Genomic DNA, 26,891 nt, shown 5'->3' with positions numbered 1-26,891 from the left:
GTTCTGCGCTTGTAGCATGGCGCTATTGGATTAAGTCCCCCATAAGCATCAGCGAACTGACGTAATGCGAGTGAACTGTAATCGAAAGGGAACTTTTATCACGTAACCCTGGATCCCTGAAATAACGGGAACGAGCATTGCGTAGCTTGCCGCGCTACTACGCTGCACAGCGAGTCATGCTAGCCGCTCCATTCTGACTATATGGCATTTCTGCATGACTCATAGGCAGTCAACCCCGCCCTTATTGGCGAGCTGAAATGCCATTTGTCTGTGCAGTTGCAAACGTGAACCAATTCAGGATTCAGAGAAAACTTAGTTTTCCCCATGTGTCAGCAAATTGGCTTAATGCTCGTTCCCATGGTTACGTGAGTAACCAAACATTTGGGCAGTTATTCAAGTCATGTTTAGTGAATGTGAAATATGGATTAAAGGTCCCGTTCTTCGTGTTTTTTTGAAGCTTTGATTGTGTTTACAGTGTGCAATATAACATGTGTTCATGTTTCGCGTGTAAAAAAACAGTATTTTTCACACTATTTACTTATCTGTATACCGCTGTTTCCACTGTCCTAAAAACGGCTGGTGATTTCCTTGTTCTATAAAGTCCTTCCTTCAGAAACACGTAACGAGTTCTGATTGTGCAAGCAGTTCCTGTGCTGTGATTCGACCACAGCTTAGCGCACGTGAAAGCGGTTCCTGTGTTGTAATTTGACAGCAGTTTAGCGAACGTTGGAAAGGTCACGTCTCTTAACGGAGAGATGTATGCGTTCAATAATCTCTACAGCGTCCCTGGGAAAGCCAAACAACGGTGATTTGACTCCTGGATGAAAATAACAGCGTCTCGATGACATGGCGATAAACACACTCAACGCAACAGTTCCTTTTCTCCACGCGACCGTCCGCTTCTCCACGTGGGACAGCAACAAGACCGCGCCCCCTTTTTCGCGTTTCTTTGTGGGCGGAGGTTAGTCTGTTCTACTGCTCTACTGACGTAATTAAAGAAGGAAGTACCAGGATGTAGTCCAAGCCAGCCGTTCGCTGTAGGCTTTGAAAGGGAACTTCTGTTAAATAAAATATCTCGCTTGGCATTGAACTTTGAGCTTTATAATTTTACAGGTATTATTTATGCTCTAACAGCAACATTACACACTAACTAAAGTTTGAACAATGGAATCGCAAAGAAGGGGACCTTTAAATGAGCAATAATGAAAACTAAGCTCAAATGCATAGGCAATCAATTTCCCCCCAATTTTTAAAAGCCCCATTAATTTGTGATGTGTAAACTTTCTTAATTAGTAAAATATGCTGAGAGAGAGATAGAGAGAGAGAGAGAGAGAGAGAGAGAGAGAGAGAGAGAGAGAGAGAGAGAGAGAGAGAGAGAGAGAGAGAGAGAGAGCGTATCTAAATCTCGCTATAGTTTCTCAAATCTGGCAAAGAGATGCTAGTTTTGACTTTCAATAGGACGTCATTAATCCAGCACGGACTCTTTCCTACGTCACACCGCGGCGATTCGTTCTCTCTGCATAGCATATTACTACAACACAAGGCAAACGGCTCTCTCTCTCTCTCTCTCTCTCTCTCTCTCTCTCTCTCTCTCTCTCTCTCTCTCTCTCTCTCACACACACACACACACACACACACATACACACACACACACAAACACTGATCTTTTCTCTTTCTTGAAGTAGGCTACCTACTGCAGAGACGGAGCTGCAGCACGAAACACCGTCAGCTCTTGCTTTAGTTGCCGGATGTCTAGGATCAATAATATTTAATGTGTATTCATTAATAGCGGTGGCAGTCTCGTAATGGAGAAACAACATCGACATCTCATCTGCGCAGCTCCCTGAAGGGTGAGTCGAATATTTTAAGACTTTCGTTTTGTAACAAACCATTTTGCTCTATACTGTACGAAATAAAATTAAAACTAAAAACAATCCAAACCTTATACGGTCGTCTCATCACCAGTTTGTAGTTTGTCAGTTGATAGAATCCGAATGACGGACAGCTCAGTTTGTCCAATAAACAAAAGTTTATCATTCGGATTTGCAGGAACCCAAACTAAGTGAATTAATTGAAGGGGTGTTATTGAAACATTCACTTCTAATAAATCATGTTCAGTCATTCATTGAATTATTAGAGGGGGTTGTCCGGTGATGAGGGAATGGGATTGAGCGCTGTTCTAGAGTCAGTTATGACATGAGCGAAAGCGACTGATCGGTGGCTGGAATAGAGCGCAGTGCGCGCGCGTGTCTCCCGCCGCCGGCGATACGAGCAGTGCAGAGACAGAGAGATAGCCTACTGAGAGGTAAAAATTACAAAAATGTATGACACCAAAGAAGTAACATAATTTGAGTCCTTTCTACAACATCACGGTATTGACTGCATTCATCAAGTTTGCCTGCAACCCTGTATTTTAGGCTAATAAAAATGTAGCCCATTGTGAAAACATTAAACAAATATTTTTAGGTCCATTTAATGGGAAATATACGTTTATTCATTACTACTTTGTTTGTTTATTTATGTATTTATGTATTTATTAAGTTTATTTCTTGCAAGTGCTATTGTTTTCACATAACCCATATTCGAGAATAACTCTTGTTTTCCAGAGAAACTGTAGATTCTCTAAAATTATGGATGACCACTGGCTGAATTTCACATTTTTTTAAAAGAAAATGAATTAACAATTGTGGCAAGTGTTTTCTATATAAGTGGACACCATAATTCCAGTCACTTTAAACTCATTCAACCAGGGCCGGATTAACAATTTCCTGTGCCCTGGGCAACAAGACTCAAGGGCCCCCCTGCCCCTGCCCCAAAGCAACAATCGCAAAGTCGCTATCACCAAGAGCATATAGCCTATACTTCTATACTAACAAATCAGGCTTCTGCAATGCTCAGTGGAGATGTAATAGCCTCAGCATAAAGTGCATTCAAGAGACAGAACACTAATGATGCACTAATGTTTAACATAACTTTTTACAATGAATCTTTCACAGAACTTAGTGGCTGCTACAGAGTAATTATTAAATGTTTCAATATAGCCAATCAACCTATATTTTGACTGCAACAGTGAAATAAAGCAGACAGCTAGGGAAGCCTTAACCTAAAACCAGAGATTTTTTATTCCTAAAATGCTACAATGTGAAATTGTGGCTATTTTTGGAATATGTTTCATAATGTCGACTAATTTCAATTCCTTTTCTCTTTTACATTTTCTTTTAGCGCTCCTGCTTAAATTTCAGACAGTGTTGACTGATTGGGTCGACGATTCCAAGCCCAAAAGCTCACTAAAACCCACCCAATTCAAGAAAAAAACACCCAAAATTTGAACTGCCAAAATAATTTGATATAATTTTATTGCCATGTCAATCAAGGCTGATTAGCACCATTTTATCTCCTTAAAACAAAATAATGATGTAAAAATAAAAAAAAAATTCCCAGGAAAATGGATCAAAACAGGGCATTCAAAAACAGTCATGCATGACATGGAAAAACACATGCATCATTTTCAAATGTCAACAGTAAGAATAAACTAATTTAAGTGCAAAAAGTGCCCAATATAATCAGAATAAACAATGTAATTAGCAGGCATAACGCACACATTACTGCACACACCACAGCCAAAATGTGTCATTCACTGATGCTGTACAATAGTCCTACAACAAAAAATTAACAACAAGAATGCGTTTACTTTTGTGCTGTGCTTTAACTTCAGATAGAACTAGTAACGTTATGTCTTTCGTGAAGTACATATTTATAGAACATAACGCAGAACTTAATTAATCGTTGATTCAAACCTCTTTCAGCAGCTGTTGGGACGAGTAGAGCGCAGTCTGGACGCTTTAAAAGGTGCAGATGTCCTGATCAGGCCAGTGTGCACACGATGATGCTCAGGAGTCATATAAGTTACTAGCCTATTCGATTTCAATTCAAGTCATTCAACCTCTTGGAGTTAGTTATATGTATAAAGAGTCTTTGAGTCACAGGTGTAATCCACGTTTTGAGAGTTGGATCCCTCTCCCACTCATTACTGTAGATAACTTACTGTATATTTATGCCACTTTGGCATAGCGATCATTTGATATCCAGATACAATTTCGCGCTGAAAACCTGTCATGAATGAGCGCGAGTCGCGACTCCCTGCTGATCGCTGATTGGCTGAAAGTGCGTGCTCGTCAGCGACGTCAACACCAATGCCAGCTGACTCTACGCTGAACGCTGGGCCGGTGTGTGTCATGCACACTTGAGTTTGTTATTAACTAATTAGACTGTACAATTTAGATGTTTGAAAACCACCAAACTGACCCCAAACCAACCCAAATTTTGTCCACCTGCCCAAACCCGTTTTTAACCGCACAATCAAATTCAAAACCGCCCAATCTGGCAACACTGGTTTCAGAGCGTCAAGTCACGTGATTCGACTTGACAGCTCGTCCTCGCTCGCTGCACAGCAGCGCAAGAAGCTACAGACACTGTTTTTTTACGTGATTTAACATATGTTGATCGAACAGGTTGCAAAAATATAATTAGGAAAGTAAGGATTGCGTTTTTAACGTGATCTAACATAATATTTGACAGTGCCCACTGCCCTGGGCCCCTTAGATGTCCTGTGCCCCGGGGCAAGTGACCAGTTGCCCTAATGGTTAATCCGGCCCTGCATTCAACTCTACATTAGTTTTCAAGGTTGTATCCTTGAGGGCCGTACAGCACTTCATCAGCGATGCTGCATTGACCAGGCTTTTATCTTTGCTTTCATAAAGTTCAGCTGCATTAGCCTCATTAGGCTGCATTTTATGCTCTGAGCAATTCAAAGATAAATCATTTATTTTGTATTGCATTGTGTAAACATCCGGTAATTGTTTTTTAGATTGGCATCTCACAAAAAATATGATTTTCTTTCTCTGCTGCGTTTATTTTGCATGACTGGGAACACATGTCCAACGTTAAGATTAGAATCTGCTCCTATAGTGTTCAAGCTGGTGGGAAGGTTCTGCTGGCCCATTGCTCTGCCCATTGAGAAAAGGCTTTATTGAATTACCTGCAGAGTGATGCAGCCATGCATGTAGTGATTGAGAGTGACAAGCCTCTTAATTCGAGCCCACTTTTTTTCTCTTTAGTGTGCATGGCAATGCATGTCAATATGATATGATGATACCCTGATGTATCACTGATTCTGGAGATGGGAAATGTAATCTCAAAATGAACGTTTATCACAGAGGAATTTTATTGGATTCATCTGTTAAAGGGTTAGTTCACCCAAAAATGAAAATCCTGTCATTAATCACTTATGCTGCATTCACACGGGGCGTCGGCGTTAACGCTTGGCTGAAGCTTTGTGCCGTCATAGTGACAACAGCCAATCACATGTTGGCTGGCGTCTGCTCTAGGGTATTTGCATAGGGCGATCTGATTGGATGACGCCTGCATTGCCGCTTGAAAAGTTGAGAAATCTTCAACTTCTGCTGCTTGCAACGTGAGTGAAGCGACAGACCCACAATTCAGTTCGGCAACGCATGACATCAGCCATTCAAAGTAAAGGAGAAACGTTAACGTGTGAATGCAGCGTTACCCTCATGTCGTTCGACACCTGTAAGACCTTTGTTCATCTTTGGAACACAAATTAAGATATTTTTGTTGAAATCCGATGGCTCAGAAAGGCTTCCATTGGCAGCAATGGCATTTCCTCTCTCAAGACCCATAAAAGATACACTATAAAACAATTTTTTCAGTTGGCCAAATTGAATTTCTGTGAATTGATGCAATTTAATTCACAGAAATTCAATTTGGCCAACTAAAAAAAATAGATGTGATCAGTCACTAGAAAATGTTCAATTGGAGACAACATTTTTTTACAGTGTATTAAAGATGTCATTAAAAAGTCCATCTCACTACAGTGGTTCTACAAAAAATTGTATGAAGCGACGAGAACAGTATTTGTGCGAAAAAAAAAAAAAAATCTAAATAATGACTTTATTCAATAAGTTCTTGTCTTCCGTCTGAGCTTCTGACTTGAATTCACAAAGCACCACGACGCATGCTCGAGAATATGACGTAGAGCCGGAAGCGAGGAACTTTGTTTACAAGCAGAGGAAGCCGTATCTAAGCTGTTGAATTCTACATTGATTGTGCTTTAGGTCTTGGCGTAGTGCTCAAAATGGTGCTAAAGTGTGCATTTCCTGGATGCCGAACACCAGCTCTACGCCATATTCTCGCGCATGCGTCGTGGTGCTTCTTGGTATACGCAAATTTAGAAGAGTTTCTGTTATGTGGGGGGTTTTTTTGGGGAGGGGGGGCAGTTTAGAGAAGAGATTTAAGTTAAATGTTCTATATCGCTATACTCTTTCAGCAATTGCTTTGCTATGCTAATGATAAGTTGATATTTAAGTTGAGATTACATGATTATTTTAAGTTAAATCAATGTATGAATTAGCTTGCTCAAATATTTAGTTAAGAGCAATTAAAATGTATGAGTACAAAATAAAAATCTGCCAGTTCGCCTTACTTAAACTTTGAATTTCTTAACTTACATTTTTTTTTATGTAACTGATTACCTCAAATATTTTGAGTTTTACCAACTGAATCGGGTTTACAGTGTACAGTAAATGCTTTCTTTTGTACTTTTTTTGTCCGTAGAAAAAAACATTTTTTCTACATTTTTTTGTCATTCAGGTCAAGTTTTAAAAAGTCTTCATTTCACAAGATCAAAATATGAAACCGTGATATTTGTGCTTCTTCCTCAGCAATTTGAGTCGTATAGCCTATACAACTGAGACGTTTAGTGCTAGATATTACTTTTAAAAGAACATCAGCAAAAATCTTTTCTCCAGACAGCTAATTCACCCTCCCACAATAGTTTTCTTCTCGTCCTCCTCCTCCTTCATAATATCATCTGTAGCAATCTCTTAACACAAGATGCCCTAGCGTCCTTCTTATAGACAAGGTCATTTGCTTTTTGTTATAATGTGATTATGACCTCTCCAAACCATTAGAAGATTGAACCTGGCTTATTCACACTGCCTGACTTTTCTCCTGTCTGCATTTCCGTTCATGTCTTTCTGTCAAAGTCAATCCTGACAGAAATAAATACTGATCACTTTTTGATATTTTATGATTTGTTTATATGATCTGTTGTTTTCTTCCTTATATTAATCACTTCTGAGAGTATTATACTCCTATGTAAGTCTTTTTAGATGAAAACAAATACTCAATGTTGTCTTAGTATAACATATAGACACATAGTATATCACACCACAAAAATGAAAGAAATATTACTAAATTCACTGCGTGTTTTGAAATTTATTTTGTTCTTAGGCTGAAATGCAATGTTTATTTTTGTCCACTTTTGCCACCTCACCTATCATATCGACAGGCAATTTTACAGCTTACCCCTTAAAATCATTGTTATTCATGCCAGCTTGCCAAATAGGCTATGATGTTCTTGCATATATAACTTGACCTGCTGTCTCCCAATGAGAGAACGCAGAGAACACATAAGGAACAGAAACACCATACATCATTTCGACAGAGGCTATCAAGAGTGCATTTTCAGTCCACTTGCGACTGATTGTACCTAAACTGTGCACTTAGGTTAATCTGTTTCCATTCACATCAGTAAAACGTTGAGAATGATGCTTTTCAATATTATTTCAGACATATTATTTAGATATAGTTGTATTTGAACTGGAATAGTATTTCCATAGTTATATAATTTATAGCTGATGATATTCATGCCTTGTTGCCGTCCATCATTTGTAAGCAGCAGTCCTGTCATATTCCCCCAGCATTACGCAGGTAGATTGGGGGAAGTGCTGTCTCTTCACCGAAGGGCCAATCATGCAGTTCAACGGGACTACCAGGCCTCTTAGACAGACACAAGGTCCACATCCATTCAGTCGGCCAATAATGGATTACTCCGCAGCCTGAGCACTCAGCTTCCCAACGGCATGTAAACACAATGAAAGTGAAACAAGCCATTAGATGTTGTAAAGTATCACAGATGTGTATAGCTCTCAGTGTGGTAGGGATTTTGATTACTAAGACATACAAAATATAAGATGTAAAATAATTGCTGAGTTAAATTGTACAATTTGTTCACGTCTTGTTTGCGTGAAACTATTTTATAAGCATAGTTTATTAAACTATGCTTATAAAATGTTTTGTGCAAAATTCAGATTTGAAATCTGTAAATAAGCCAAAATCTTTCAGCTTCTCACTGTTTTTTGGTCCCCAATCAAATGTACACAAATATAAAAAGTCAGATTTGCGTTCAGAGGAGCACAAAATGTTCTTTGATTTTGGAACAGTCTTGGACAGTTGGATAAGTCATCAGGTTTTGCTCGAGTGCTGCTGACATTAAAGCAACAGGGGACACACCAGATACCATATTATATGCTATATAACTGTTTTGTGACTTTTTTTAATGTGTCCAAAATTACAGAATGGAAATGAAATAAGCCAGAGCATAGACTATAATTATTCTATAATTAATATTAACTATAATTGTCATATTAATGTGTAGGTTTTGGATCATTTAAAAAAATATCTTTGTAAAATATTTTATTTCTGTGCTATTCCTTAATCACACCTGCTCCTGCAGAATTTGACATTAACTAATCAAGGTCTTCAGGACAAGTGGAGAATTACAGGGGTGCGTGTAAAAGCAGAACTAAAGGAGCAGGGTAAAATTCTAGTACTCCTGTTTTAAAGCTTGCTTGCCGAAGTTGTTTAGTTAAAGGGATGGAAAAAATGGATGCATACAAGTACATTGCATATTTAACACTAATATTTAACAGTAGACAGTAGTAATGATTATCATATTGATTTCAACATTTCTATGAGTCATTTTAACTGTTATAATTTATTTTGAATTAAAAAAAAATAATAATAATAATATATATATATATATACATACACTCACCTAAAGGATTATTAGGAACACCATACTAATACTGTGTTTGACCCCCTTTCGCCTTCAGAACTGCCTTAATTCTACGTGGCATTGATTCAACAAGGTGCTGAAAGCATTCTTTAGAAATGTTGGCCCATATTGATAGGATAGCATCTTGCAGTTGATGGAGATTTGTGGGATGCACATCCAGGGCACGAAGCTCCCGTTCCACCACATCCCAAATATGCTCTATTGGGTGGAGATCTGGTGACTGTGGGGGCCATTTTAGTACAGTGAACTCATTGTCATGTTCAAGAAACCAATTTGAAATGATTCGAGCTTTGTGACATGGTGCATTATCCTGCTGGAAGTAGCCATCAGAGGATGGGTACATGGTGGTCATAAAGGGATGGACATGGTCAGAAACAATTCTCAGGTAGGCCGTGGCATTTAAACGATGCCCAATTGACACTAAGGGGCCTAAAGTGTCCCAAGAAAACATCCCCCACACCATTACACCACCACCACCAGCCTGCACAGTGGTAACAAGGCATGATGGATCCATGTTCTCATTCTGTTTACGCCAAATTCTGACTCTACCATCTGAATGTCTCAACAGAAATCGAGACTCATCAGACCAGGCAACATTTTTCCAGTCTTCAACTGTCCAATTTTGGTGAGCTTGTGCCAATTGTAGCCTCTTTTTCCTATTTGTAGTGGAGATGAGTGGTACCCGGTGGGGTCTTCTGCTGTTGTAGCCCATCCGCCTCAAGGTTGTGCGTGTTGTGGCTTCACAAATGCTTTGCTGCATACCTCGGTTGTAACGAGTGGTTATTTCAGTCAAAGTTGCTCTTCTATCAGCTTGAATCAGCCAGCCCATTCTCCTCTGACCTCTAGCATCAACAAGGCATTTTCGCCCACAGGACTGCCGCATACTGGATGTTTTTCCCTTTTCACACCATTCTTTGTAAACCCTAGAAATGGTTGTGCGTGAAAATCCCAGTAATTGAGCAGATTGTGAAATACTCAGACCGGCCCATCTAGCACCAACAACCATGCCACGCTCAAAATTGCTTAAATCACCTTTCTTTCCCATTCTGACATTCAGTTTGGAGTTCAGGAGATTGTCTTTACCAGGACCACACCCCTAAATGCATTGAAGCAACTGCCATGTGATTGGTTGATTAGATAATTGCATTAATGAGAAATTGAACATGTGTTCCTAATAATCCTTTAGGTGAGTGTATAGCTTCAGCACTTTATGATGTTATTAATTTTATCAATATAAAAAGTTGTAAAAATTAATAAACTATTTGAGATTTCTACAATACATACAGACAATGATTCTAAAATATAAGTGGGATGATGCTTGCTGATTGCTTGAATTACAAGCATCACTCTAAAGCCTGTTTTCATCTTAAGAGTCATTTGTATTTTTGTATATAAATAATATGTAACAGGTTTTCGAAATAAGTCTCTTATGCTCACCAAGGCATTTATTTGATTAAAAATACAGTAATGTTGTGAAATATTATTTAAAAATAACTTTTCTATTTTAAAATGTAATTTAATCTTGTGATGGCAAAGCTGAATTGTCAGCAGCATTTACTCAGCATTTTCAGTGTCACATGATCCTTCAGAAATCAGGCTTGTACTCCACTTGAGCTTGTACTCCCATTTATAAAATGCCATCTATGATCAGACCCAGATATTGATTGGGGCAGTATAAGTACTTGTATTCTGGTGGCTTTTCTAAACATTGATTATTTATGATTATGAACTATATGAAGCCCAAAACTTTAGTACTCACAGTATAACTTTGAACCTGTGTTTCTCCCAGACTCATGCGAGCCATAAAGGCGAAAGCTCTTCTTCTGTGCTGACTGCAGACCTCTTCCCCTCCACTGTCTGATCATGGATGATACAGCTCAACAAGACACATCTTCCCTCATGAAGGGAGCCAGAGACATTGCTAAGGAGGCCAAACGACAAGCTGCTAAGAAAGTCAACAAAGTTGTGGAGCGTGCCTCAAACGACAGTCGCACCTACCACCGCTTCCAGGACGAAGACGACGACTACAACAGCCAGCCGGATGGGAACTACACAGGCCACAATGCCAATGATGAAGAGGGATCCAGCGACGCCACTGAGGGTCACGATGACGAGGATGAGATATATGAAGGGGAGTACCAGGGGATCCCCTCAGATACAAAGCCCAGAGATGGACAGGTGGCTTTGGGACAGCCGCTGGCGGATGGCCTGAAGGACCAGCGAGAACTGGAGAATGAAAGGCAGGCGGACGAGGAGGAATTGGCCCAGCAGTACGAGCTCATCATACAGGAGTGTGGACATGGCAGGTTTCAGTGGCAGCTGTTCTTCACGCTGGGGCTGGCGCTCATGTCCGATGGTGTGGAGGTCTTTGTGGTGGGCTTCGTTCTCCCTAGTGCAGAGACGGATATGTGTGTGCCTGGCTCGAGTTCTGGATGGCTAGGTAAGAATAACAGGGAATGACAACAAATACACATTGACACTATGTTATGCATTAGGCAGATGCTTTTATTCAAAACCATGCACATTGCTGACAAGGTATACATTTTATTATTTCATACATTCCCTGGGAATCAAACCCATGAGCTTAGTTTTACCAGTACCACGCACAACTGTTTGGGGTAGGTGGCCTTCATTGAGGTAAACAATAAAACAATAAATAAAAAACTAGAATTTCTTCTATCTCTGTATTGTGTTAGTTCTAAGTGGTTCTTATCTTCTTGTACTACTTTTACTTTTTGTTGTCTATATTTTTCTATTTCTACTTTTTCTATATTTATATGACCAAAAAACTAATAACAATAATAACACAAATGCAAATAAATATATATTATAAATATATAAAGGTTTTTAAAATTATTTGCATGATAATTTTAAAAGTATATGCACACACCTAATTAATACTTCTCAGTGGCTCCAACAGTGGACCTTTTTTCACCAAGCTGCTTTGCAATTTCCCCGTAGCCCTTTCCAGCTTTGTGGAGGTGTACAATTTTGTCTCTAGTGTCTTTGGACAGCTCTTTGGTCTTGGCCATGTTAGTAGTTGGATTCTTACTGATTGTATGGGGTGGACAGGTGTCTTTATGCAGCTAACGACCTCAAACAGGTGTATCTAATTTAGGATAATAAATGGAGTGGAGGTGGACATTTTAAAGGCAGACTAACAGGTATTTGAGGGTCAGAATTCTAGCTGATAGACAGGTGTTCAAATACTTATTTGCAGCTGTATCATACAAATAAATAGTTAACAAATCATACATTGTGATTTCTGGATAATTTTTTTTTTATTATGTCTCTCACAGTGGACATGCACCTACGATGACAATTTCAGACCCCTCCATGATTTCTTAGTGGGAGAACATGCAAAATAGCAGGGTGTTCAAAAACTTATTTTCCTCACTGTATTCTGAATGCCTTCGGCAGAATTCAAATGAGCCATTGTAATCTAGATTAATCTAGATTAATTCCAAGATTATAGTGAGATTAATCTAGATTAAAAAAAATGTATCTATGCCCACCTCTAATACATATAATTTATTTATTTATTATTTTTTTGGATCAAATAAATGCTTCCCTGATGAGCATTAGAGACTTTAAAAAACAAAACAAAAAAAACAATACAGACTTTTGAATGATAGTATAATGCCAGAGAGTAGGATCCAATTGCAACATAAATGTTTATTAATAAACAAAACGGGAGAAAATCCAGACACAGAGCAAGACTGGCAAAACAGAACAAAAAATATACATGTGTAACATTCAGTACAACATAAGACACTGAACAAGGGAAAACACTGGGGTATAATTACACAGGATCACCAGAGGCAAACTAGGAACAGGTGGTGGTAATCATTCGCTATGCAAGCAAACAAGGGTAACTAAGAAAACAAACTAAACACAGGAAGTGAACACCAAGAGTCCTTAAAGAGGTCATGAACTGGCTTAATTTATTTTTTATTATACTGTTGTCTGAGGTCAACTTATGACGTTCGTGTGGTTTTTACATTCAAAAACATCATAATGAATAAGTGATAGGCTATTTTCATCCCTGGATTTGAGGCTCTCTCAAGAAACGCTCGGTTTTTATGGGCGTGCCGCACTGAAGACTTGGAAGTAAACACCCACGGCTAGAATTGGATAAGATTTGCATATTGAATGAGCTTCAGCTCTCCTCAGTACATGTGGGAATTGTTTTGAAAGTGTTTGGGGAAATGCTCACAGGGCTCGCAAAATGTCTATCAAACAAACACAATGATTCATCTCTCATCCACTCGCGATTGATTGGAATGTTATTTTTTTATTACTCGGCCCACCCGATTGGTGAATATAACCGTGAACCGTGCACACACACACACACGCAAGAAAGGAATGTTATTTCACTATTTAAGATCAGCAGGCCGGGCTTACGTTTGGTAGCCCGTCTGTAAAACACATAGCCCTGGGACGTTGGGCTTTGCAAGCCCTGGCCCATAACGTTACAAGTCCGAGTCTGATCACGAATGTACCTGTGACAGCGTGCTAAGATATGTTCAGTTAGACACGTACACATAATCAATACGATCTGTAAAATGCAATACTATCACATATAAAAAACATGTTTTACTCACATAAGTTTGTTGCACCATTCCTGTCGGATCCAATATAGAAGGCACAGCATTGTGTTTTAATCTCAATATGTCTGCAAATCCAGTCTCAACCTGTATCTTGTTTACAAACGATTCCACTGTGAAAGGAAGCGAACAAACGCAATGTCTTATGCACGTGGCATGTTTATTGCTCGGTAGTGCGATCCGTTTAGCTCCACGAGTCGGTGGGCGGGCTTAAGGCGGCTGTGGTGAGCAGCGAGGCTGAGGGACCGTGAGAACGGGACGAGGCCGCGGTCATTAGTGATGATGATCGCCAGCTGCGTGCCTGCAGCTGCTCCTCGTGTCTCACGGAGGAGTGACGGGAGTATAAAGGAGGAGCGACGACAGTGAAGGACGAGAGAGGACCAGGCCTGGACTATAATTTGTATTTTGTTTACGTTTTGTTTATGTATGTGTGCGGCAGTTGTCCGTGAGGGGCTGCCACTTTGACTTTCACTTTGTTTGTTTGTTTATTTGATTAAAGTTTGTTGTATTGTTCGCCGGTTCCCGCCTCCTTCTTCCCACACGAACATACCTCGTTACATTGGTGCCGAAGCCCGGGAGGAAGGAGAGACATGCTGTCGAAGAGCCCTCGTTGCTGAGGGGGATCGTGGTGCTGAGGAGTTCGGGCAGCACGGAAGAGAGAAGACCGCGAGTGGCTGCCCGAGGCGGTGGTGCTGGAACGAGTGCAGATCCGGTGGGACGGAGAGCTCGCTGCCGTGCCCCTGGGTCGAGGTGGGGTGGCTGCCGTCCTAGAGGGAGCGGAGGAGTTGCCGGCGTTCGCCGTGGGCCGGAGCCTGCTTCCATCCGCCGTGTAGGGGAGGAGCAGGGAGCGTGCGGGACTCGCTGCCGGCTGCCCTCGACATGAGGAGCCACCGCTGGCCGCCAGGGGGCGGAGGAGGATCGAGCCGTCCACCGAGCATCCAGTGCCATCGCATGGCACCGCGAGGAAGAGCCTCTCGGCGGGCTGAGGACCGAGCGGCAGTGTGTCAGGGAACCGGACCAATTTTTTTTCTTTTTTTTTCTCTCCTCTCTCCACTCTCTCGTCTCTGTCGCTCCTCGTGCTCCCGGCTCCGTTCTCTCACCTCGCTGTCCTTACCCCCAGGTGCCGCGGCCGCCGTGATCGGCCCCCCGGGGGAGGGGGGGGAGTAGAGTGCCGACGGCACGCAGCTGGCGATCATCATCACTAATGACCGCGGCCTCGTCCCGTTCTCACGGTCCCTCAGCCTCGCTGCTCGCCACAGCGGCGTTTCAGCATACAATGACGTCAATGGTCGACATATTCTGAGATCGAGCGTTTTCTGGGCCTGGTGTAAATAAAAGCTTTTCTTTGACTAACAAGGAAGTTTTCAGCTCCGAAACTTACAGGATTATCACGTTTAACTTTTATATATCAAAGGCTCAAAGGAAAGTTGATTTCTCAATTCATCACCCCTTTAAACACAAAACAGGGTAAACGAGACAGGAATTGTAACAGTGTATATCTTCTTTTACGAAATGTTTTCTTATTTAATGCCCTTCTTTTTATTAAAATGTCAAAACATCTAACGCTTAATGTGACAGATTGATTTATAGTGTGGCCAGCCATTTTACTATGTTGGACAAAAAGTAAGCAACAAAGGGGCAATACAAAATATTTTATGATTTCATCTTCTTTTTCTGCTTCATTTTATAATTGTTATTTTTGAAAGAGCAAGTGTATGGTACTGTTATTTAATCAGTCTAGTTCTCTTTGACTTGGTTCAGGGTCATTGATATTCATATTAATTGACATTCTTATGTGTTTTAACAGTTTGATCGAGTCTGAGCATCTCTCTTTCTTTCTATCCTTCTTTTTTTATCCTGCTTTTTCTTCACTTATGCACTCATCTGGAGAGCCCTGAGGGCATTGTGTGGCATGCTCTGCTTCCCTCTCTTTCATGCTCCCTCTCTCTCTTTGTCCTTATACTCTGTCAATGGCTTTTAAGACATAATCACACGTGGCCGGCCATTACTGTCGGTACAGCTACTGGCCTTTGAGATCAGATACGGTCATCAGCTGAAGAACTTGCTGCTCCTTAGCCAGGACCAAAAGAAATGTATATACTGTATAAAAAAGCTCAAATGCTTTTACATCTCAGACATTATCAAAGCCAATATATATAAAAGTTTATGCTATTTTAAAGGCTCTTACTTTTGTTTTGGAGATCTCCTACAACAGGTTTACATGCATCAAAGGTCAAAAAACACTTTCATTTTCTCAAACATTGCACATCACCACAATTTTCAATGATTCTCAAACGACTTAAAGGGTTAGTTCACCCAAAAATGAAAATTCTGTCATTAATTACTCACCCTCATGTCGTTCGACACCCGTAAGACCTCTGGGTCATATGTCCGTAAAATTATTGTAGAGCCACTGTGGTGAGATGGACTTTGTAACGACGTTTTAAGTGCCTTTTATGGGTCTTGGGAGTATTAATGTACTGAATGCCAATGGAGGCCTATCTGAAGCCTTTCTCAGCCATCAGCTTTCATCAAAAATATCTTCATTTGTGTTCCGAATATGAACGGAGGTCTTACGGGTGTCGAACGACATGAGGGTGAGTAATTAATGACAGAATTTTCATTTTTGGGTGAACTAACCCTTTAACGAATGAATCATTCTCTCTAAATCCCTCCTTTCCAGTAGCCTGCTCTGGTCTGATTGGCCAGATGGCCCAGTCTGTTGTGATTAGTCTGCCACGTACTGCACATGTTTTGGAAGATAAATGCCCATTACCATAACTAAAATTGAGCTCCGGAGGCTTCCTCAGTCCTCAGCGACTGTACACACTGTAAAGACAGTAACGATGACGTCGATTTTACCTTATCAATCCGAGCGCAAGTCCAATGATGAAACATTGGAAGAACTAGTTATTCAAACCAAACCTCCATCGCTAGTAATACCTGAGCAGGACATTTCTCATAGATGCACTACCCATTTTGAAGTACATTATGAGATGTTGCAACTGTAATTCCTGTAAAAACTGTAATTCCTCATATCTGCGCGAACCAATCGAGGCGCGTCCCGTCGACAGAGAGCAGAGCCCACTAATAGGGCCATCAGGTTAATTTGACTAAAACGAAAATCGCTCAATAGCACGGCTGTCTACGCAATACTCATTCCCGTTATTCCCAGGGAACCGAGGTTACATAAGTAACCGAGTATGTTCCCTTTCGAAAACGGTTCACTCGTATTGCGTCTTGCTAGACGCATATGGGAACACTGTTCAATCACGCCATGCTATTAAAGCAGAAAGACTTTGCTCTGATCTCCAGCCTGAGGTAGTAAGGCCTGAGGCATTAGTGTAGAACTTAGTCAGAAGTCCAACGGGCCCTGCTTTTGCAGCTGTATCAACTCGGGGAACCATGTTTGAACCACCTATGAGGAGGACTGCACACTTGCTTTCCCTGATCTGTTTGATGGCCTGAGGGAGCATCAAACCAGGGGGAAATGCATAGAGGGGAAGGCTGGGCCATTCGTGGGCCAGCGCGTCCCTGTTCTTCGAAAAGAATATTGGGCAGTGAGAGTTGTCTTCTGAGGCAAAGAGGTCTACCTCTGCCCTCCCAAAGATACTCCAGATTTGTTGAACCGTTTGGGGATGGAGAGACCATTCCCTGGGGAGAATGTTGTCTCGAGACAGCATGTCCACCCCTTGGTTTAGTTTGCCCAGCACATGCGTTGCTCTCAGTGAGTGAAGGTTTTCTTGTGCCCATAGCAGGTGGTGCTTGGCCATGGTGTACAAGGAGCCCGACCTGAGTCCGCCCTAGCAATTTATGTAGGATACCACTGCCATGCTGTCTGACCGGACTGCCAAGCATGGGCCGGGACTCTGGGCTTCAGCCAACACTGCAGGAGGGGCATACGCGGTAGGCCGCAGTAGGATCTGCAAGAAAATTGGAGCGAGTAATCTTGTTTTATTGTATTTAGTACCCATTCTGACACATCGGGGATGGCTTCCCAGGCCTATGCCTGAGTGGCTAGGGGCTGAATTAATTCTGGAGGCCGCCAAGGTGTTTGGAAGAGGATAGGTGCTCTTTTGTTGAGAATTTATGTATTTTATTTTGGTCGCTTTTGTAATAGCGTTTGGTTGCAAGGGTGCGTGAGTTTGAATGGGTTGCAAACAGAACATCTCCAGCTGCCTGAACTGAAAAGGGGGCTGGGAGAAAACACAAGGCTTTTTCGGGGTGGTGCGACAACTTCAGTGCTTCTATCAATTGCTCCGCTAAGCCGCTCACCGCAGGACCGAAGAGACTGGGGAGTCAAGGAAGGCAGTCTTATCTGCGTCCTTGATCTCCATTAAGTTGAGCCACAAGTGGTGCTGAAGTACCACTAAACTGGCCATGCTCCTCCCAGTCGCCTGGATGGTGGTTTTTGTGGCGCGTAGGACCAGGTTGGTGGCACTGCGCAGATCACGGAAGGCGGTTGGGTCCGTTCCAGACTCGTCCATGGAGTGGAGGAGTTTTGCCTTTAACACTTGGAGGAATGCCATAGTGTTCAGGGCTGAGGCAGCTTGACCAGAGGAAGCATAGGCTTGGCCGGCGAGAGCTGAAGTGGTTTTGCATGGTTTAGAAGGATGAGTCACTTTGGCCTTCCATCCGATGGCAGTGGGTGGGCAGAGATGCGCAGCCACGGCTTCCTCCAGAGGTGGCAGTTTCTCATAGCCTTTCTCCTCTGCGCCATCTGCGAGTCGAGAGCGCTGCAGAGGCGGAAGTGCGTAGACGGGCTGAGTAGGGGGCGCGCCATGACTTTGTAAGCTCATCGTGCACCTTTGGAAAAAACAGCGCTGATCGTTGTCGAGGGGCCTGTTGGTGCCACGGCAGGAACCACTCGTCGAGGCCAGCTTCTTATGGGCTCTTCTGGTGATGTTCGGCATCCGTACTAACTATGGCGTCACTTTTGCTGGTCTGAGGCAAGGGGGCGGGGTCATCCACTGAGCCTGAGCAATCCTCTCCTACAGAGGCCGCCAATGACATGCTGTCATCGTGGAGATCTTCTTCAGAACCACCAAACGAGACAAGTCTGCTTGCTTCACACGAGGGGTGCTGGTCTGCTGCAACAACGCCACGCTTGCTCTTTTAGAGAACATTTTTTTTAGAGTGCAAATTTGCTGTTTTAGATACTCGCCGGATGGCTGCAGAGAAACGGCGAATAAGCAGTTGACGGCATCAAGTCAGATCTCGCTAAACAGGAGGCTGCCGTCCGCTGAACTGCTGTTGCAGATTCATCACGTTTCACTGCTCGTTCCGACGGCAAGAAGGCTTTCAAGCAGGAGAATCAGCGAAGAAGTGAATCGTCGCTGAAGGACAATAAATCTGAATCCTATGGCGAAAATCTAGGGATGCACAATATTGTCACTACAACATCGGAATCGGCTGATAAACGCTTAAAATATAAAAACCGGCATCAGCTGATATGAAAAAATGATGCCGATATGCCTTGCCGATATATGATAACGTGTTGATATGTGCCTGCAATAACTCACATGTGCAAGGTGTGCTATAGCGATAAGATCATGTCAGCAGTGTGGTCATTCTTGAAGTGAACTTGTGAACTTGTATGTCAACAAGCAAAAACATTGCATGTATGATTATTTATATTGACAGTTTTTAAATGCTGCCATGAATATTGTGAATACGTGAACAGAAGGACATGACCATCAACAGGGATTCCCCACTCTCTAGTTAGCTTGTGCAGGCACAGCAGCCTCCACAGCAGCAGAAGCCTCCTCCAGGTCCTAGTGCCCCCCCCCCCCCCCCCGTAGAATGTTATATATATTTAGTGGGGGCGCTGTTGTTATAGTTATAAAATGAAGAGTAGAATACATAAATAACTTGAAGTTACTTCTTTTTCTGAATAAATAAAGCAGTAATGATGTCATAAATCAAATACTTTTATATACAGTTTTATTAATCTGTAATAAAATTTTATAAAATGGATGATGGAAAATAATCCAAGGAGCTCTAATATAATTGTAGAATTTTTTATATGAAGCTAAAGACACAGCATCAACTGATGTCATGCCACCCCCACTTCATGTGCATAAACGTTAAATCCAAAAATAAGGAAGCATAGGCTTCATTTATTTATCTTTAACAAGTATCCTTTTAGTATCATAGATATTTATTTATGTTTAACAAGTATCCTTTTAGTAAGGAGACCTCAGAAATCTGAATCCAAAATGGAAAAAAAAGGTTTGAAAAAAAAAAAGTATTTTTGTATCGGTATTGGCCAAAATGAGTTGAAAAATATCGCCATATCGGATATCGGCAAAAATCCAATATTGTGCATCCCTAGTGAAATGGGCTGCTTATACAGCCAGAAGCCCCGCCCATTATGGCGGGCTCTGCTCTCTGTCGGCGGGATGCGCCTCGTTTGGTTCGCGCAGATACACCGTCTCGCCATAGGTTCGTGCAGTTCCCACAGCCCAGCCAATCAGCGTGCTTATAGCTCACCACTATGTTGGTCGTGCAGCTGCACTGCGTTTTAAAATAAAGCCTTCAATATTTTAGAGAAAAGGAGTTTTCCCATATACGTCTAGCAAGACGCAATACGAGTGAACCGTTTTCGAAAGGGAACTACATATTTTGAACACCCGGTAGAAAATATCATAGAAAATATACATCAATAATTATTCATACTTACCATTTGTGATTCTGAACACAGAGATTTGAGAAGCAGATGTAAGTAAAATGACGTTTAAGGGCTGGTCAAGTTGTACAACATAGGTGGGCATTATGCAAATTTATTTTCTAGTGACGTATAACCGTCTTGCAGTAGGATTCAAAATACTACAAACTACTCGTATAGGCGGTTCATAGTCAATTCTTTGTTATGGGAGACAATAACTTTATTTATTGTGTACTTTCAACTTTACAGCTTTGCAGAGCGTTTACATTCACAGCTATATTACACACTGCATGAAAGGGAATATTCGAAAAACCATGATAGTGGCACTTTAATGTTACATTTATATGATCATTATATTGTGAAATATTATTACAATTTAAGATAACTATTTTCTCTTTTAATATACTTTAAAATGTAATATAAAGCTGAATTTTTCAGCAGCCATTACTCTGGTCTTCAGTGTCACATGATCCTTCAGAAATCATTCTAATATGCTGATTTGGTGTTCAAGTAAACATTTGTATTATTATCAATGTTGAAAAAACGGTTGTGCTGATTAATATGGTTGTGTAAACCATGATAATGAAATAATTATTTTGTAACAATGTAAAAGTCTTAACTGTCCCTTTTGATAATGCATCCTTTCTAAAAATTATATTTATTTATTTGAATATGTATTCTATATTTATAGCCTGCTGACTAACAACAGTCTAATTCAGTCATGTTAAACAATGAAAATCTCTCGGTGAGTAAGGTAATGGTTGCTCTCCAGCAGACACAGTGGTGCAGTGGTAATTTAGTGCAGAGACAATGCGATGTTGCCTGTCCCAATGTGAACTTTCTGCAGCTCTAGTATTCAAACACAAAGTCTTTTTCTGTTTGCTATCATAGTATATGTTAATGTTAATTAAATGTTAATTGCACAGCACCACTTTCGATCTTTAAACCTGATCACTTAGACAATCCACAATTCACACATGCAAATGTTGTCTCCTCAAGTCACTCAAAACCCACATAGAGAAATTTAGCAGAATGTCCAGACTTCTCTTTTTCGTACAATAAACAGCAAATGCTGATTTATGCTTTCAAGTTTGAATAAATACAAAAAGACACCATCAGTAATTCATACAACTCATGCACTATATTACAAGTCTTTTAAGCAAATATTTTAAAAGAATATTAAGAAAACAGAGATCTTTGATTCTGTCATTTGTTCAAATTGTGCAGTTGTTGTGTTATATGTGGTATAATGTTTAAACAGATGCTGAATATAAAGGGCCTCTGATATTTGAGCTTTTACTTAGATGGCTGTAGTGAATTTTAAGGATTTGAAACCTAATTTTGGGAGCAAATGTGGTTGATATGTAGTGTATGAATGAACAGTACTGCAGTGGACTAAACTAGTTGTCTGTCATGTTACTGACTGTTACTGTGCTTTGATATTTTCTTTTCTGTCATAATAGTTTTAGGCATTACTCAAGGCTATCATGTGTTAGTGAAGAAAATTGGCTTTTGTGTTAATGCATGCAGACATTATTTGATCCATTTCTGTTTGTTGCTGTATGTACAGTACAATTTAGTTTAATGTAGTTTATCAGTCTTATAGCTTTCCTTATTACCCAACTAATACTAGTATTCATCCTGACAAAAAAAAGGCAATCGAAAATTGCCGCATCACAGTTACAGTAATGGATGGTGTTTTTAACATTGTGTTGTGTCTTCCATTACTTTTGGCTTAGATCCAGGTGTCCATCTTTGTCTATTAATTTGTGGCTGTTTTATCTACTACATCTTATCATAACCCCCTTTCTCTCTCTTTCTCTGTCCTTTCTCTCTCATTATTTCCTTTATCTGTCTCTTTTTGTGTGTTGGTGACTAGGAGACGCTGAGCTTGGCTAAACTGCAGTGAAATCCCCCCACTGCAGAGATTACAAGACCTGCACATGCAGACTCTCAATGTGTGCAACAGAGAGAGAGAGAGAGAGAGAGAGAGAGAGAGAGAGAGAAAGAGAGAGAAAGAGAGAGAGAGAGAGAGAGAGAGAGAGAGAGAGAGAGAGAGAGAGAGAGAGAGAGAGAGACTCTTGATTTTTTACAGAGAAAATTTGCTCAAAATAATACTTGCTTCCTGACTGATATTTTCCAAAACCTTTTATTCTGTAAAACCAAACGCTCTCTTTTAAATTCTATGACCCAGATATTCAGCAATAGAATATAAATCACACATAATAATCTAATTTTTGACACCCAATATGGTTTTTAAAGTGCAGATCATAAAGACAAGCCGAAAAAGGAAAAATAACAAAATTACAGGTAGTAAAAGATGTGAGTCATTGTCCTTATGTGGGTAATTTTTTGAAAGCCATGAATAAAGGAGCTTTTCCTCTTCCACAGTAATCAAAGTGTTGATTAGAGGTGACTGTTCTTGACTGTTATCACTATGTTTTTACTTTAAGGTTATATAAATGGAGTTCACTGGTACAACATTATTGTGTTAGTAAACTCTTAGAAAAGTGCATCATGGTAACCCATAGCTTCTGACAAAATACCATGATGTAAAGGATAATCTATAGCTAACTGTGCATTAAACTATTTTAATGCATGACATGGAGCAAAATTCAAATTTGAATGTAAACATGAGTTCATTCAGACATGTTTAATGCACAGCTAGCTTATATCATGGTAATTTGCCAGTATTGACAAGTTAAAGGTAAACTATGTAAGATTTTTGCAGTAAAATATCCAAAACCACTAGGCCAGTGTTATATATTTTGTTCAGTTGAGTACTTAGAATATCCCAAATGTTTCCAACTATTTGTAAATCGTGAGAAATTGCTATTTTAACCAAGGAACCGGGACGTGTGAGCTATGCGTTTGAGGGAGTTGCCTGTCGATTGCGTCATATCTGCGTTACCCTCGGTTTCCGGTTTTATTTAGAAGAAACGTGTCATAGCAGCCGCCGAGTGAACGTCATAACGTCCTTTTCAACACACTCAGATATATCTAATACGATAAACAGAGTTGTGTTACCTCATATACTCATGACTGGAAAAGAGGAAGTGGCGCCGGCGACCGTGTCATAATAAAAGTCCCGCCCCGGCGACTATGCCATAATAACAGTCCCGCTCTTCAATCGCTCCTGCGGCCTTGCTCAGCTCCACAACACTCGGTCCTGCTCTGCTTCATACTACAGTAATGTTAATAATCGCATCCATAAACACGATTTCTGCCCGAGTCCTATCCTGACTCTTTTCCACCGGCTGTGAGGTGAAGACCACATGTCCCAAGATTCTGCGCTCTGTGCTCAAACTACGCCTTTGTTTTGAACAGGCGACCTCTAGTGGACAGAAAAGTTACATAGTGTAGCTTTAAAGCTTTCATTGATGTTTGCAGCACTAAATTTGACCGAAAGGGTCAAACAACCGTTCAAATAACGGTTATTTTCGGCTTATTTTCAAATAAGCTAGCCTATGACTCATTACAACTATAGCATTCTGCACGCTTAGATGAGAGATGCGTGTGTGAATTACCTGCGCCTCTGCAGCATCTCTTTCTACTAACAATAAAGCTGTGAGTTTAATTACTTCAAAAACAGTGACATTACCACCTTCTTGCGGAGTAATATAATGTAGCGATTCAGTAGCAAAGCTATTTTATAAATAAAAGTTGCTGGGCAGCGTTGACAACAAGTTTCTGTGCTCCTGAATGTTTCTGTGAGTGCTCAGTGCTATCTCCGATCTCTGTATTTGATCCCTGTGTGTCTCTGCTTCAATGAAAGCAGGGCATTAATATAGAATGGTGATTAAACTACTTGTGCATTAAATGGTTTTAATGCGCACCTTCCAGATAGTCAGAATTGAGTGGTATAGCCAGACCATGGTATAAAGTTATTGTAACCGACAGAGACCATAAGAAGACATGGAAAAATATGAAATGGGAGAAAAAAATATGTTGCAGTGCTTTTTGCCACTGACCTCATATTATTTCCATTATCAGTATGTGACAAAAGTATGTCCAAATTCACAGTACTCATAAAGGAGTATGCAACCTACTACTATTACCTTCTTGTTTATTGAACTGCATAAAAGCAATGTCTACTCGCAATCGCTGGTCATAATCGGCAGTAGCACAAAGTTGCAGATAATCACTGAAGAACACACAGAAAGACAGTTTTATGTAATGTATAAGCACAAGTCTTAAATTAGTCTTCTTTTAAAGTGAATCTATTTACCTGTCTTGTTACTGTACCAGCAAAGCAGTTTACTGGAGACTGTTAATTGCTGTGCTGGTTCTACAGCGGCAGATTGTAACTGCTTGGTCACAGAGAAAGTTGCTGTATCAGATGAGAATTTACACTCTGAGAAATCAGCAAACCTCCAAAACGTTTTGTTCATTGCAACACATGCTCTGTCATTGCATCTCTTTACATATGTATTGTCCTATCTGTCAAATACTATCTGTCCACCTGTTTCTCCCAATTTCTCTCCGTCATGCTCTTTATGTCTGATAAGACAACTAATAATCAGTCTTATGTAATATTTTTTAACTTCTTCCTTTTTCTATGAATTATTATATGTCTGCTACAAATATTTTATTGTTTTTTATAAGCATTATTAACTAGCCTAGAAATCTAGACTCACCCTAGCGGCAGAAAATCTAATTTGCAGCCAGGGTAGTCTAGCAACTCTCCGTTGGCTTGGAAAAACCAAACTATAGTCAGGCCAATCACATCGTGTATAGTCGGTGGGCGGGCTTAACATAATGACTCTCAATTGAGAGTAGAATTTATTGTCCAAAAGATTGAAGGAAAACAAAACAAAACATAAAATAATTGGTAGCCGAGCCACCAAGTAAGAGGGCAAGACAAAGGCGAAATCCAATGGACAGGCTGGGGTCAAAACCAGAAGCAGACCAACAGTTACAGGGAAGAAGCCAAGACAATAGTCCAGGACGAGAGCAGGGATTCAAAATCCAGGTGAGCAAGCTGAGGTGAGATAGGGAACAGGAACTGGGCAAATAAACAACAAAACAGGATTAAATCATCAGACAAGGCGTTTAAAGGTTTAGAAGCAACCAAAACAAGGTTTTCAGGGAAGGGGACAGTGGTGAAGTGGACGGAAACCAAGACACACTTACATAGAACCAAAGAAAGAGAGAAGCATATGTAGTGGAGAAAATCAGTGCAGAAAATGGGAAACAGGTGTGTGAGTAATGAGAGGGAGAGCCCTGATCAGGATGTGAATCAGCTGTGATGGTAGAGTGAGGTGAACTGACAATCAAGACAAACAACAGAAAGGCTGAAGATCAAACCAGAGTCCTGACAGTTTGCTTTGGTTCCCATGTTTCCTTCCTGTGTTTAGTTCCTGTTTGCTTGGTTTCCTTGGTTTCTGATTAGGTCATTTGTTACTATGGTTACTTGTTGGTTATATGATTATGTTCACCTGGGTCTTGTTTGGTTTGATTTAGCCTGTGTATTTACACCACACCGTTTTCAACTGAAAATGTATACATTTTTCCTCCCATAATTTTTAAACATTTTGGCCGTTAATTTTAACGACAACAGCGTTATGGGGGCCTGAAAATGCACGCTTTCGAAAAAGGTTTTGAAAACGATGCCTTTACCATCTCCATGTAAACAACACAAACTTGAATTTGTGAAAATTTGTGATGTCATTCGCATGCGTATTACATGTTGACGCATGCGTAGTGCGTGTTTGTGGGGTGTTTCTTGACAAAGTGACATTGCCAACTACTGGCCTGGCATGCATAATACAGCCTGTTTAGTCATTTTCGCTGAGATCCGTGGGAATGGGGATCATTTCGACAATGTTGTCGTCTGTTTTTAGTACATCGTTGTCGTGTAAACATACCCAAAGCCCTCGGTTTGTTTCAGTTCATTATCCTGCATTGTCTGCTATTTGCCTAGTGGTTATGGTTCAGCCTCTCTGTGTTTTGGAATCCATGTTTGTTTAATAAAAGTTTAAGGGCCCTATTTTAACGATCTAAGCGCATCTGAAATGAATGGCGCAGGTGCACTTAGGTTGCGTCCGAATACACTTTTTCTAGTTTAACGACAGAAAAAATGGTCTGTGCACCAGGCGGATTGTCCAAAAGGGTTGTACCTAGTCTCTTAATGAGTCATGGGTGTGTTTTGGGGTAAAGTGCAATAAACCAATCAGAGTCTCATCTCTCATTCCCTTTAAAAGCCAGTTGAGCCATGGCGGATTTACTATTTACATGGCGGAATTTGCGAGTGGAAAGAGTGAACGCTTCTCCAGAGAGGAATCCTTTTATTTTTTATATTTAAAAATGTTTGTGTGCTGCTGCGCATCCCTGTGTGTGTAATAAGCAGAGTGTATGCGTGTTGTGTACCCGCCTATAGGCACATATTACTAACACACCCTTTAAATAACACAAAAAATACTGCGCTATTACTTTAGACCAGGTTGTTGTTGGTCAATGGCGCAGTCATGCAGTTTGATCCTCCTCTGTCACTTCTTCCTTGCCTTGCCTCCACACAACAATAATTATTGGAAAAAAGTGAAGAGCATTGTTAAATATAAGTAAATGTATATATACTTTTATTTAACCAAGTGTAACATGTATGTTGTGTTTTGGTTTCGTTTTCAGTCAGTGCTATGTTCTGTTTTACCTGAGTTCCTAGTCATCTTTAGTTTCCCTA

At 40.6% G+C, this 26,891-nt stretch overlaps 1 protein-coding gene across 1 annotated transcript in view; it reads left to right on the top strand.

Annotated features, from left to right (window-relative positions):
• The first annotated feature begins 1,587 nt into the window (after positions 1–1,587).
• The window catches only part of sv2ca (synaptic vesicle glycoprotein 2Ca), a 47,225-nt gene continuing 21,921 nt past the window's right edge, over positions 1,588–26,891 (top strand). The window contains exons 1-2 of the mRNA XM_079815056.1: positions 1,588–1,850; positions 10,728–11,378. Coding sequence (XP_079671182.1) covers positions 10,802–11,378 — 577 coding nt within the window. The 5' untranslated portion in view covers positions 1,588–1,850; positions 10,728–10,801. The remainder of the gene's footprint in view (positions 1,851–10,727; positions 11,379–26,891) is intronic.

Source organism: Gobio gobio (assembly GCF_949357685.1).
Source record: "Gobio gobio genome assembly, chromosome: 4".
Taxonomy (NCBI): domain Eukaryota; kingdom Metazoa; phylum Chordata; class Actinopteri; order Cypriniformes; family Gobionidae; genus Gobio; species Gobio gobio.
Note: the sequence above shows the minus strand (reverse complement) of the source record. Positions and strands in the feature narration are given on the sequence as shown.